General features: G+C 34.4%; 1 protein-coding gene across 1 annotated transcript; it reads left to right on the top strand.

Moving 5' to 3' along the window:
- Nucleotides 1–12,798: 12,798 nt before the first annotated feature.
- Nucleotides 12,799–14,951, top strand: LOC128224817 (uncharacterized). Its single transcript, XM_052934882.1, has one exon. It carries the CDS (start codon nt 13,100–13,102, stop codon nt 14,366–14,368), a length of 1,269 nt encoding a protein of 422 aa, XP_052790842.1. The 5' UTR covers nt 12,799–13,099; the 3' UTR covers nt 14,369–14,951.
- The last annotated feature ends 930 nt before the right edge of the window (nt 14,952–15,881 follow it).

The raw sequence follows: 15,881 nt of genomic DNA, 5'->3' as shown, positions 1-15,881 counted from the left end.
CATAACCTCAACGATCTGAGTAAGACTTAGTTTGTCATCACTCATACGAAGCAAAATTAGGGGCATTTGTTACCTTTCTGTTATAGCTCCTGTACATGCTAAGTGTTTGTTATTAGTGTTTGACAATTACATTGATCAAGGGCATAACAAAGAAATCTTTTTGGCAATGATATCATGCATTTGAATATATCTTTAAATAACCAACCATCGTTTCAATTAATTTCAAGAAAATGACTTTGACCTGAATGGCTGCAATTAAAACAAAATATTAAACAAGACATTCTTAGGGTTGTCAGAAGTTCACAGGAAAACGGGTCGGGTAAGGACCATCAATGAGAACTGAACATCAATGATTAAACTAGATTTCCACTAGTCGGATCTCTTGAAAAGTTCACCATGACCTTGACCTTTGCCTTACTGACCCGAAATTAAATAGATGTCATAAACTGACTATAAAAAAAAATAAGTTTGAGGACTCAACATCAAGTTGTTTATTGAGTAAAAAATGTTTGGCACCGATGTTAACGCGGACAATGAAACCGCCAAGAACTTATCCGTATGTGCCTACTGGCCATGCTTAGCAAACGACACAAAAACAATATGGTATAGAACCTCAAGCACATGTTACATACAAAATATTCAATACCTTAGTGTTTTAAGTTTTTTTCCCATATTTACATTGGCAACTAGATTGGGATTTTACCACTGTGAGTCAGTAAGTTACAGAAAGTAAGAAAAAACTTAAGGTCGTCTTAAAACTGCCGACACTGAACATTTAACTTTATGTATTAATGATAACTTCTTATCCCAAGTTATGTGCTGAACTCATTTTCTAAACTGATAAAAGCTCGCTGTTTTATCAATTTGAAAACAAAACAAAACATTTTTGTAAATTCTGTTTGGAATGATCACTTGTAATATATCCTATATTACTGTTATCTGTATTAAGAACATACTTCAGTTGTTTGCTTAAAAAGACCTTGTATGCATTTAGCAATTCATTTAAGTTTAAAGGGAACTGGGTGCATATCTGTATTGAGCTGCAGATTTATGGGACCCCTTCAAAAACAGAGTGTTCGAAATAAAACTTGAAAGAAGAGGACTTTGCTTAAGATTTTTCCTTCATACATTGATTATCTTAGATATTAGGCATTTAAAACGGGACTAAATATATAATAAGACATAAAATATATTTGTTTTCTCTTTAAACAATACAATCTATTCAGAATGACGCCAACTGTGTCAAATCAGACAACGCAGACACCAAACCATCAGCGGCAAAGCGTTAAAACTCAGACACACGGGGGTTAGAGTGAAGTTTCCAAAAAGGCAACACAGACGTTTGATGAGGCCTTTTGAATGTCTGCAGAATGCATTATTGATGAATATTGAGACAGTTGTGAAATTATGCGGCGGCAATTAAATACTGCACACAATGTAAACAATACTTGTGCATCCAGTGTTTAAGGTTACATGGACAGAAACGATAAACCAAGGGTAATGAGACTACACATTCTGAGAATGGTACAGAGATAAAGCTTATGAGCAGACACATAGCTTTAGTGTGTATATTTTTCAATCAAAAGTGGAAAACACCTCATCAGATTCAGAAACAATGAAAACAAAAATGATATAAGAAGTGTAGCACAGCAAACTTAGAGAATTTCAATACACCATTTTTAACACGTTTATGGGTATATTTAGGATTAACTGACGCTGAAGATACTTAGTTTGTAACACAAAATAAAATTACAAATAAAAACCTTACTGTATTAGATGATGTAGATACATACCGGAACACTGCATGAATTGTTTAAAATGCGCGAGGATATTTTTATACAATTACTAAGTTTGATAATGGTTCAGCTCCTGTATATGAACAGGATGGGACTTTTTTTTGTAACACAAAATAAAATTACAATTAACAACCTTACTGTATTAGATGATGTAGATACATACCGGAAGCTATTTTAGTTTGTAGCTAGAATTTAATGAACATACTTTCCGTTTCGTCACTACAAGAGTGTTTGGAAAATGGAGAAAGGCATGAACACTGCATGAATTGTTTTAAGGCACGAGGATATTTTTATTTAAATAACCAAGTTTGATAATGGTTCAGCTCTTGCATATGAGCAGGATGGGACTTTTTTCGACTCCAGAATGGCAAAAATGACTTTACTTATGAAGGTGTACTGAAGCAGCAAATACTATTTGACAAAACAGACATGCTCTCTTTGAGCAACCTGAATACCTATCTGCAAACACTGAAGAAAATGTATGTTACAGAGATTATGTAAAACATCCTGAATTAATTTATGAAGTAATTTCTTCGCTGCATTCCGCTCCGTTAGGTTGCTTATTCACGAAGAAAATATTTCATACATTCCCACTGATATAGTGTTAGCCCCTGCCAAATTGCATCAACTTAAAATTATGCCCAGTGCCTGTCAAAGAGTCCTGTAAATAACTGCATGACCCCCACCCCCACCACCAAGTTATTTTGACGTCATTTTAATCAGCGTTGACACTGAAATAGCGCAATTGCATAGTAGGCGTTGCTTTATGCGCATGAGCAGTTATAGCTATTCACTTTATCATGACCTTTTTTCTTTTAGCAATAAGTAACGATTATTCACAGATATAATACTCAACTTACGCCCCTGACTTGATTAAATGTAGAGCAAGCACTTTTTTGTACACTATAAATACTGTATGCAATAATTCTGTAAAAAAGCTTGTAGAAAAATCATTTTGTTATAATCATTTAATTAAGTGCTGACTATGTAAAATGCGAAATATATTTTAATCTTATACTTAAACAAAACACACCCCTCATACGCTTATCACATACGATAACATACCAGTCAACTATTGATTAATAACCAATCTTTACATTAACAAAAACACAATTTTCTTATCAGTGTGTACATTATATTTTCAGTTCTGCTTAAATTCAACGTATTCAGTCGTGTTTGTTAAAACTTCAACCATTCTTGTTAAGGCTATATAGTGTGAGTAATTTTGATCTATCTTTTTTAAGAAATACTTAGAAGATGGAAGACAACTGGTGGCTCAATTTCTTTTATGAAATCTGCGTATGCCTGACAATTTTATTGATTTCAGTTTTATGTTTTGTTTACACCATGTTCAAGAGATTTGAAGAGGACAGCTGCAATCATCGTATCACTTTTGCACACAGAGATACGCAAACTCTTGAAGAAGATTTCTTGTTTTTAATGTGTGCGGAAGACAAAAGTGATCATTGTGATATCTGTGACATACCACAATCGAACACTAAATACTGCATAGAATGTAAACAATACGTATGCAGTCAGTGTTTAAAAGTGCATGGAGAGATAAGTGTAACCAAGGATCACGAAGTTATCAACAGTAACAATGTTAAAGAGAAAAAACTGAGAAAAAGGCAGTTAGCGTTATGGTCAACCTATCGATTGATTAACAGTGGAGATAATCTCATCGGATTCAGTAACAACGAAAACAAAACTGGTATAAGATTTGTAGTACACCAAATTAACAAGTATGGACATCCTTATCCTAGACAGTCGGTGGATTTAGAAATAATTGATGCTAGAGATAATAAGCTTGCATCACAAATCAAAATTAGCATTGAAAACCTAGCAATACAATTGTACATAACAGAAACATCATGGAAAATAATTTATTTCGTGACTGGAAATGAATTAACCTACTTTACATTTACCCACTACAAAAGGGTTTGCAAGATGGATGAAAGGATGAAAACTGCAACAGTTGTTTTTACCACACCCGGACATTGTTTCGGAATAACCAAGTTTGACAATGGTTTAGCTCTTGTACATGAACAGGATGGGAGTTTTGCGACTCCAAAATGGAAAATCCATGTCTATACTTTTGAAGGTGTACTGAAGCAGCAAATACTGTATGACAAAGACAGAAAAGCTCTATTTGAGCGGCCTGAATACCTTTCTGCAAACACTGAAGAAAATATTCTGTATGCTACCGATACTGGGAAAAATGTATTGTATGCTTTCGACATGGCGGGGACCATACTTTTCATATTTCAATCAAAGGTTATGGCCGCACCAAAAGGAGTATCCACTGACTACGAGGGAAATGTTTACATTGCTTGCAAAGGAAGAATTCTCCAACTCCAAGAAAAAGAGTCAAATACAGAACAATTCTTCACATGGGAGAAGGAAAAGCACATATATGTATAGAAAAAGTCTATTTTGACAAGGCAAATACCCAACTTGCTGTTATTGAGGACTGTACACACGGTAGTGTGTTCACGTTTTTGAGTGACTGAACGTCAGATTTGTACAACTTAACGACTGTGTATTTAGTTTTCTAAATGACTAAACGGCAGTTTTTTATGTTTGTGAGTTACTGAACCCTATTTATCACGGCTGGCCTTACAGGCATTAGTAAAATATGTTAAAACAATCAAAAGCTGGCTGTTTAGTGTGGACACCCTAAATAACATATTTATATATGTATTCATTTTAGATCGATCATTAAAGTTGAGAACATAATGTCAAAAGTTTATTTATCATCACTGCCGTGACACCGCCCAATTTAAATGCTTCGGGAATATAAAGGAATATAATAACAATTTATGCCGCCTGCTTGCTTTAATATTAACCAGTCTTAAAAAGATTTGCCATTTAACCAAACGCATTAATAAAGCAGGAATTAACAAAATAATATAAAGTTTCATTGAAAAGCAGGCAGTGGTTTAGTCCTTTGAAACAAGTAATTGATTGAAGCGCTGTACCTGAAACAGCACGCGCGCGCGTGTGTATGTGTGTGTGTTTGAGTGCGTGCGTGCGAGCGTACGGGTGTGTGAACAGAATCTGGAGTGTTTCAATAACTGCTTAGTCCACTTTAAGTCTACATGTATCGATGAACATTTTGAACAATTCAGTTCTGTGTGATATTAAAATGTAAATAATCTTGTAAGAAAACTTGTTTTAATAACAAATTCATATTGCTGATATAGTGTAATGTGTTGTATTGAACTTTGCAAATCTGTTTGTATTTCTAGTGATAGCCCTTTTTACATATACAAAATAAAATTAAATAGATACAAGATCGATGGACCTCATGAAATCTTTGAATGACTGAAAGTGTGTATTAAATCATGTTTTCTTATAAAAATAATAATTTCCTTTTAGATGTTTTTCGTTGTTGTTGTTTTTATATCATGTGAAAGAACAAACAAAGCATATAACAGAATTGTAAAGAAATATGGCTGAACTCCATATAAAAATAGTCACATTGACCCTAAAATCATCTTTTTTGCACACATACAACAGTGTGACATGGACATTTACCACATCCATTAGTTGGCCGCTAAAATATGCGAACTACCTTAATTGATAGGAGATATTTGAATTTGGAAAGCAAAACTCATAAAACACTTAACAATAACTTCCCTTTGTTGTTTTTTCCAAAATTGAACAAGCGACATAACTCAATAACTACTTTAATCAGAGTTATGGGCTTAAGAACAATTATGCATATTGGCACTGGTTAGTCTTTTAAGAATATCTGTAACATATCTTATCAGCTCAAGCCAAGGTTTAGGTTTTTGCAAGGTTATTTCACCAGCAAAGTTGATAACACCTAAGTTGTGACACTAACTCGACTATTTTCTTTGATGTTTAAGAAATCGGCTTACAGAACCCAAATTCAATAGAGGTCATCTGCTGATCATGCGCATATGAAGTTTAAATATCCGACAACAAGTTGCTTAAAGTTTTTGATTGGAGACAAAAGTGTGACACTTATGTCCACGCAGACGATGAAACTGCCAGACCAATCACATAGCCCCATGTTCCTGCAACGCTTCTTAGGTGACACAATACTTTTTTAGCATTTACAACATATAAATATTCGAAAGCTTAGTGTAATGGATATCATGATATGACGCTTTTCTGGTGACCTGTATCACGTCGAGTTCGGTGTGTAAACACCTATCCATCGAGACCGCAGTTAGTGTCACATGACATAAGCCCATTCCTTTTTATTGTTCGGTTAAAATTTGATTTAATTTTACTGCCATCTGTCAAATGCGCGTATAAACTCGAGTGTGTTTTGTGTAATGAAGTCAAAGGAGGCTACTACAGCGAAACGTAGTCAGAAGTTACAGAATTCACTTTATTTAGCATAATAAGAAAAAAATATTTTGTGTTTTAGCAAAATTAACAAATTGCTAATACGAAAACAATTATTAAATAGCACAGCACTAAAAAAACAACAACAACAAAAAATGGTACTTATTTTACGAGTATACACTAATCGTCATTTCATGTAGACGTAACGCGGCCAATTTTTAACTATGAAAATATTCGTGGGATTTTTTGACGGTAATGATATGCTTAAATGAGGGAAGTTCGTGAGTCAATCGCTTTTTCTTTCGATGACGCGAATTCGCCTTCTTCTTTGTATCGGCGAGCTGCTCATATTTATAAAAATTAACATGGATAATGCAACAATTTATGAACTTCGAAATGGCAAACAACTATGTCACTGAAGTAGCTGTCTAGATAGATTGGAAGTGTGCTCCCTTCGTGCTTAACCTCATGGTTATTTGAAAAACATGAGAACCGTGTTTCTGAATATTTACATGCTTCTGGAGCGTGAGTAAAGTTAGATAATTTAATGTATTTAAAAGTTGACAGGTTTTGTTTGGTCACGCTATTTTAAGCAACGCGAAAGTAGTTCCGAGATTACACACGGTACTCGCATGATACGGAATCAGAAAACGACAGTATCATGATACGGATTTTTCAATACGGAGTGCTGTATTTTCTCTGTTGGATATGGAAAAGAAATTTGATAGGCATATAATAAATTTGTCATATCTGAGCGTTTTTTTTCAACTTGATCACATGACATAAGCCCATTTTGTTTGAAACAGCCATCTAGGATTGTATTAATATTCTAAAATGTATTTTTTATCAAGTAACAGACAAACAACATATCAAAGACTTATGGAAAAATGCTTAAAATAGATATGATTATGAAAGCGATTTACCTCGATGATTTTATCATTTTATCTTACTCATGTGAACCTATACTTTGAAAGAGTAGATCAAGTATTGACATTTTATTTTATACACAAAGTTAAAATAGTTTTAAAAATATATTATAAGTAGATATGCAATTGAAACAGCCTCTGAAAAAGTAGAAAAGGCGAAGAATTTGCCAACACCGAAGTATTCTGATGAATTGAGATCGTTTTAATCTTTCGTGGATACTAGCGCAAATTCGTGAAGGACTTAAGCAAATAACACGCACATTGACTAAATTCATACCTGAAACACCATCCAATAAGACAAGGAGTGAGAAGATTAACAAAGAATGGAAGTTGACCAGTGAAGAAGAAAAGGAAATCTCAAAGACATTTTTTATCAACCCCTGATATAAGCATTACCGGAATTACAAACACAAATAATATTGAATTCATACGCCTCAGGGAAGAGCAAAAGGGGCCGTAATAATATCAGGAGCAGGAACGTCAAAATAAAGTGATCGCATATGCCAGTAGGTCATTGTCGAAAGGCGAAAAAATATTATGCATATTAACTAGAATTTTTAAGTCTTAGATGTGCAGTACCAGAACGCTTCTCGGACTACCACATGATCAATAGATTCTCCGTATTTTCAGACAACATATTGACGTATGTACACACTTCCGCCAAATTTTATGCAACTGGACATCGTTGGGCAACAGTACTCGGAAACTATAGCTTTGATATCTACACGAGGGCAGGAATCAGACGGTCTTAGCAGATAGCTGGACAGAAGAGAAGAAAACGGGATCAACGACGATCAAGTCAAGGATGTATGCAACAACACAACAGACACAAAATACATAGTAACGATACCAATAATGACCATTCGAATAATTGAAGTGACAGAAGAATCCCAACACCAATGGCTTAGACAGAGGTGAGAGAAATTATGAAGCCACAGAGGAGTGACAGATTGATAGATCGTTGAAGAATAGTTGTAGACGACGGGATAACTTATTACAACTTCGGAAAAGACGACGTTATCATGAAATGAATTTTCATGAAATTGAAGACAAACCGGGCCATTCCATGCAGAACAACAAGACAGGAATATAAGAACAATTGATACTACCAGAATGTTACAGAAAATGGTCATGGTAGGCTTTCACAACAACATTGGAAATTCCGGACATTTAACATCTCTGAAATTGCTCAGAGAGATTTCTTTGACCAGGAATGGCACATGATGTTGATAAACGAATAGTCTTACAGCACTTCTGAACATAGTATCATCTTAGCAATTGGAGAGAGAATTCATGGATTATCTCACACTAGAAAACAGAAAGTGCAGCATAATAACACGTATGTACATGATTGTGGATTAAATCCATGTATTAAACAGACAACAGATATTCGATGACAATTCATACAAACAAACGAACTACAAGAACTACAGCTGATTCAATTTACAACAATTTGGTGGTAATCTATGGAATGCCTACATTATTCAGTATGAGCAGGGAGCACAATATGAGTCTGAACTTATAACTGAGCTATGTAAACTCGCAAATATGAATAAAGCAAGAAGGACTGAGGACTATACACACGGTAGTGTGTTTAGGTTCCTGAGTGACCGAAGGTACGATTGTGTTATTTGCCCTATAAGCAATTATAAAATGTCTGATACACATGAGGCTTTTTAGTGTGGTCACAAAAAATAAGATTTTTTGATTGAAGCTGGATCATTCAGTTTCAAAAACATAAGAAATGTTGTTTTCATCCTCGAGGTGTCACAATTAAAGCAAGTTCGAATATTTCATATGTTTACTTCATCATTTGCTTGCAATAACATTAAAAATAAAAGAGTAGGAGATTAAAAGCTTATTCATAGAGTTACATTTATAAAAAGTGAAATTAAATTAATCTAAATGTAAACTAAGCCTATAAAACCAAGATTATTTGTATACTGTAAAATAACAAGTATAATTAGAGGCAAACTTGTATATAACATCGATAAGATTAACTCCTTTGGAACGAAAATGAAAACATTACACTGAAATCGTCAGTATCTAGTGACATTCAAATGATGTTTTGTCCACATTTTAATGGCCAGAGGTGTTTTGTACACAGCAAATCTCCAATAGATAATTATGTTGATTGCTTGTAGAACTTCATTTTAAGTGCTCACTCTATAAAATATCTTGTACAGGTGTATAGCTATCTTAAACTTAAACATAACACTTCCTTATTTTCTTTTTATACAAGTCAAATATTGATCAATCAAATGTCTTCAGATTAACGTAAACACAATTATCTTATCCGTCTGTACAATCTATTTTCAGTTTATCGTATTGGATTTCGTTTGTTCAACTTAAACCAAACTATTTAACACTGCATATGTGATAAAATTTCAAATTACTGATTTTCTCAATTTATTTTATCCAGTGAATTTATTTATTAAAGGATAATATACAGAATGGATGGAAATAGTTGGTTCAAATAATGTTACAAGTTCCATAAAATCTGCACTAGCGTTGTAATTTCAATCGTTTTACTGATTTATATCAAACTCATCCGATATAAAGAATTTACATTAAAGGGGCTGTCTCACGTATGATAAAATAGCGGGAAAAAAAAGAAAATTGTCGAAAACTGAAATAAACTTGGCATCGATGTTTACAATGCATTGAAACTTACTAACTGAAGTACCACATAGTTTACAATTAATTTAATGTTAGCATTTATTTCGTATTTTTCCATTAAAAAAAGATTACTGGGTATATCTAACAGGTAGAATTCATTCCTTATAAGTAATTGGCTAGTCGGTGTTATCACGTGATATTACCGAGGTAGGTGGATAGCTTATTTATGTCACCCATATATCATTAGAATAGGACTTTGTAGCGCAGTGAGTAAGACGCTGGACTACAATTTTGACGATGCGAATTCGAACCGGTCTCCGACACAATTTTTTGTTTACATTTTGGTTCTTTATTTTACAAATATGATATCAAAGCGTAACACATTCTATTAGATAATTGTCCTGAGATTCGTTACAGAAAAAAACTTTTTGTGCCAATCTGTGACACAGTCTCTTTAAGAAATCAATTATCTTTGACTTTAAGGGCTAGTTTTTCAGAAGACAATAATGATAAGAGTGACATTTGTGGCATTCGACAAGATGCAAGAAAATAAGGCACACATTGTAAACAATACTTGTGTAACCAGTGTTTAAATGGTGCATGCACAGATAAGTGTAGCCAAAGATCATGAGGTAATCAGTTGTGAAAATGTGACAGAGAAAAAGCTAAAAAACAGGCACTTAGCTTTGTGGTCAACGCATTGTATTCCCGAGTATAGTGCAAACACACTCATCGGATTCAGTAATACAGAAAACAAAACTGATCAGATTTGTAGAACAACAGACTGACCAAACTGGATATCCGTATTATGCACAGGGGGTATTTTTAAGATTAATTGACGCTAAAGATAACAATCTTGTTTCTCATAACAAAATAAGTATTAAAAACAAAGAAATTCGATTTAACCAAAAAGATACATCACGAAAGGAATTTTATTTTGTGACTGGGAATGAATTGACATACTTTACATTTCGCCGCTACACAAGTGTTTGCAAGATGGATGAAAGTATGAAAATTGCTGAAGTTGTTTTTACCACCCCGGATATTGTTTCGGAATAACGAAGTGTGACAATGATTTAGCTCTTGTGCATGCTAAGTATGGGAGTTTTGTAACTCCAATATGGCAAATCCATGTCTATACTTTTGAAGGTGTACTGAAGCAGCAAATACTGTATGACAAAAACAGGCGCCCACTTTTTGAACAGCCAGAATACCTTTCTTCGAACATTAGAATAAAATGTTTTGTATGCTGCAGACACATCCTGTATGCTTTTGACACTAAGGGGACCATATTATTTATATTTAAATAAAATGCTTTGGTTTCACCAAGAGGAGTATCCACTGACACTGAGGGAAACATTTACATTGCTTGCAAACGGAGAATTCTCCAACTCCAAGAAAATGGAGTCAAATACAGAACACTTATTCACATTGGAGAAGAAAATGAAAATACATGTCTAAAATATGTCTATTTTGATGGACAAAACACCCAACTTGCTGTTATTGAGGACTTCACACGAGGCAGTGTGTTCAAGAGTTACTGAACGGCAGTGTGTCAGGCTTTGAAAACTAAACGGCTGTGCATTTACTTTTATGAATGACTTAAACGCAGTTTTTAAAGGATTGTGAGTGATTTAACCTTAATTTAAGTGGCTGGCCTTCAAGGCATTTGTAAAATATGTTTTCTATATGTATATTGTCCTTCAAGTTCTGCCACAATACAGCAAGTTTCAAATAAATTATTAAATTATCAAATTGATTGGTTTTTAAAACAGAGCAAGTGGGCGTATTCATTGAATATATTTTAAACATGAGAAGCATATGGTAGATTAAATTTTGCCATCGGTTTCCTCCAGCCATTATTATGTTTTCTAAAATGATGAAGGAGTATTAAAAAGACATCACTCTTGTAGTGATACGCCATATATACGTCCTTTTTTAAAATAACCTACCATTCTGTCCATTATGTTCAATAATTACATTGACCAAAGCTAAAATAAAAAGAACGCATTAGACAGGATGGCTTTCAGGGCTGTCAGAAGTGTACATCTCAGGAAAACAGGAAGTGTCAAAGACATATTCAATTATCTATCCCTCAAATAAGACAAAATTGAGGAAACTTGTCACCTTTCTGTAACACCTCTTGTTTATTCATATTTGGCAATCACGTAACGTTTTCCAAGTTGGTAAAGAGGGGTAACAAAGAAATGCTTTGGCAATTAAGTACCTTTTAAATAACCATTCATTCGTAAATGGCATTGACCTTGGCTGCAATATAAACAAAGTATTAAACAAGACGGCTTTTGAAAGAAGTCCTCAATAAAAACAGGTCGGGTTTGAGCCACCCCTGGGACAGAAAATCATGATTAAACTAGAACTCCCTGGAGCAGTTTGGTCGTCTGCTTGTTGAGAACACATAATTTTTCTAGAAAAGATCACCATGACCTTTACCTTTGACTTACTGACCTATAACATCAAAAGAAGACATCTGCTGTCCATGCGATAACAAGTTGTTGAAAAGTAATTAATTGGATAAAAAAGAGTGACACCGATGTCCACACAGGCGATGAAGTTGCCTGACAAATAACGTATCCTTATTTGTCTGCCATGCGTCATAGTCGTCATAACAACAACTTGGTATAAAACTTCAAGTAGAGGCTACATACGAATTATGCAAAAGCTTAGCGCAATGGCAAGAATATTTATTGCGTTTATTTCCCTTTAATGCCATTCGCAATAGCCTGGATAAAAAATAAGGCCCCTTTAACAGAAAGTAAATAACTTTCAAAGAAAAGTTTAACATTACCCACATTGAACATTAAACATATGTAATTTATGTACTACTGGTAACTGATTATTCTAAGTTATGTGGTGAACTGTAACAGGAAGAAATAAGGGTGAAAATAGTTCATATACTATTATAAATGTTGAGGCCGTAATGAAATAACGTCATTATCTATTTTGAGAACCAGTGTAATAACTTTTGAGGTGACGTCAATAAAACAGTAAAGCTACATTTTGTATTTAGCGCTTAAGCCAATCAATTTAGTATCTGTGATATCAATAGAATATTACTCACCAAGGTTCGTGTTTATTAGTTTTAGAAAACTAGTTCAGTAAATACCGTACGCAATGATCTCTCGGGTCATATCCTATAATTGTTATCTGTAATCAGGAAGATTATTTCAGTTGTTTGCCAATAACATTCACCATTTTCAAAAAAACTTCAATGCTCTTGAAAAAGCACACTTATCGAGCTTAATATTAAAAGGATAGGACTTTTGTTGTGATATTTTCCTAAAGCATAAAGGATAAAGTCTGAATTCTTATGGAATATATTTTGCATTGAAAACTCAACAAAGTGTACATAAGTAATGTGAAATCGAAACTAGAATTGCGATCTGTGAATTTAATACTTAAAAGGAATAAAAAGGCAAGATGGATTCAGTTTTGTGGCACACTGATGTTTCAGAGTTTACTCGTATGCTAGTTGCTTCGACTCTGATTGTATTTTTCATTTGTTTTCTCTTTACACAATACAATCAATTTAGAAAGAAGCCAACTGTGTTAAATAAGACATCGCAGACACACAAGACTACTCAAACGCTTGATGAAGACTTTTGGATATCTAGTTCTGCAGAAGACAATGGTGATGAATATTGTGACATTTGTGAAATTATGCGGCAGGCAAAAACATATTGCACACAATGTAAACAATACTTGTGCATCCAGTGTTTAAAAGTGCATTCAAAAATAAGGTTAAACAAGGACCACGGAATTACAAATTGTGCAAATGTTACAGAGAAAAAGCTAAAAAGCAGGCATGTAGCTTTGTGGTCAACCTATTGCATTCCAATAAAAAGTACAAGCACTCTCATCGGATTCAGTAATACTGAAAACAAAACTGATATTAGATTTGTAACACAGACAACTAAAACAACTGGATATCCTCATTATAAGGACGAGGTATGTTTAAGGTTTATCGACGCAAAAAATCACGAATGTATATCACAAAACACAATTAGTATTAAAAACAAAGAAGTACATTTTAAAGAAAAGTATATATCACAAAAGGAATTTTATTTCGTGACTGGTAATGAGTTAACCTACTTTTCATTCCGCCGCTACAAAAGTGTATGCAAGATGGATGAAAACATGGAAACTGCAACAGTTGTTTTTACAACACCCGGACATTGTTTCGGAATAACGAAGTTTGACAATGGTTTAGCTCTTGTACACGAGCAGAATGGGAGTTTTTCGACTCCAAAATGGCAAATCCATGTCTATACTTTTGAAGGTGTACTGAAGCAGCAAATACTGTATGATAAAGAAAGACAAGCTCTTTTTGAACGACCCGAATACCTTTCTGCAAACACTGAAGAAAATATTCTGTATGCAACAGATACTTCGAAAAAGGTCTTGTATGCTTTTGACACGAAAGGAAATATACTTTTCATATTTCAATCAAAGGTAATGGTTGAACCAAGAGGAATATCCAGTGACCCTGAGGGAAACATTTACATTGCCTGCAGAAGACGAGTTCTCCAAATACAAGAAAATGGGGTCAAATACAGAACAATTCTTTACATAGGAAAATTAAAGGGAGATAACTGTGTAGAGGATGTCTATTTTGACAGAGAAAACACACAACTTGCTGTTATTGAGGACTTTAAATACGGCAATGTGTTCAAGTTTTTGAGGGACTGAACGGAAGTGTTATCAAGTTATGAGAACTAATCGGCTGTATATTCAGGTTTTTAAATGGCTTAACAGTTTTCAGTGTTTTGAGTGATTGAACATTAGCTCTAATGGCTGGCCTTTAAGGTAATTTGAAGCGCTGTACTTAAAACATTATTAAACACGGCAATTTGTTCAAGTGTTTAAGCGACTAAACGGAATCTTATCAGGTTGAGAGAACCAATCAGCAGTGTATTTCTGCTTCTGAATGACTTCTAAGTGTTTTTAAGTTTCTGAGTAATTGAACATTAATTCTAGTGGCTGACTTTCAAAGTATTTGTGAAATATGTTTAAAATACCCAAGGGTATTAAGTGTCACTGTATAATATTTGCATTGTACATTGATTTTTAAGTTTGTGTATATTGCAGCCACACAGTCATTTTCAAATCCTTCAAGAATATAATAACATAATGACCCTAAAATTTATTTTTGACGAAATTTCAATGATGTGGCATGAACACAATCATCAATTTGATGCCCGATAAAATGTACTTCTTCCTTAATTCATAGGAGGTATTTGGATTTGGCAAGCAATACATATATATAATCTTTCTCATCATGATGTACATACAAAACTCTAAACAAAAACTTCCCTTCGTTTTTCCCAATTGATCACCTGGCATAATATATTATTATTTTAGCCATAGTGATAAACTTTAGTACAAATACGCATATCGTCACCGGGCAAACCTTTAAAGGCATTCTTGAACATACATTTGATGTTCAAGTCAAGGTTTAAAGTTGTGTAAGATGAGTACGCCAACACGATTAACAACACCTTAGCTTCGGCAATAAATCGACTTTTTCCTTCAAAGGTTCGAACACAGAAAAACAACAACGCGTGACCTCAAAGTTTAAGGTCACACTCAATCGTTCCTATAATGCAAAATTAGGTATATTTGCCACCTTTATGTGATTTCTCCTGCAATTGTTAATTGACAATCACGCTACGTTTCTCAGTTAAAAAAGGGGCATAACAAAGAAATTTTCTCAGGCAACGATACACCACGTAGTTAAATACCTGAGACTCGAGACTGTAAGTAATCAAGGCCCCATGGTCCATATTCGCTAACGTCTCGAGGCTGAGTTTGGGACTGTTCGTAATTATGGCCCCATGGTCCATACTCACTTACGTCTCAAGCAGGAGTTTGAGACTGTTCGTAATCATGGCCCCATGGTCCATATTAACGTATTGAGCCTGAGTTTGAGACTGTCCGTTATCATGCCCACATGGTCCATACTCACTTACCTCCTCAGGCTGAGTTCGAGACAGTTCGTAATCATGGCCCCATCGTCCATATTCACTAACGTCTCGAGGGTGGGTTTGAGACTTTTCGTAATCAAGGCCTCATGGTCCATATTCACTTACGTCTAGAGCCGGAGTTTTAGACTGTCTGTAATCATGGTCCCATGGTCATTATTCATTAACGTCTCGAGGTTGAGTTTAAGACTGTTCGTTATCATGGCCCCATGGTCAATATT

Source organism: Mya arenaria, chromosome 17, assembly GCF_026914265.1.
Source record: "Mya arenaria isolate MELC-2E11 chromosome 17, ASM2691426v1".
NCBI classification, from domain to species: domain Eukaryota; kingdom Metazoa; phylum Mollusca; class Bivalvia; order Myida; family Myidae; genus Mya; species Mya arenaria.
This window is presented reverse-complemented; position numbering and strand designations above follow the sequence as displayed.

Bases quoted from the DNA above. Each gene is read 5' to 3' on its own strand.
- LOC128224817 (XM_052934882.1), top strand. From the start codon at position 13,100: ATGGATTCAGTTTTGTGGCACACTGATGTTTCAGAGTTTACTCGTATG.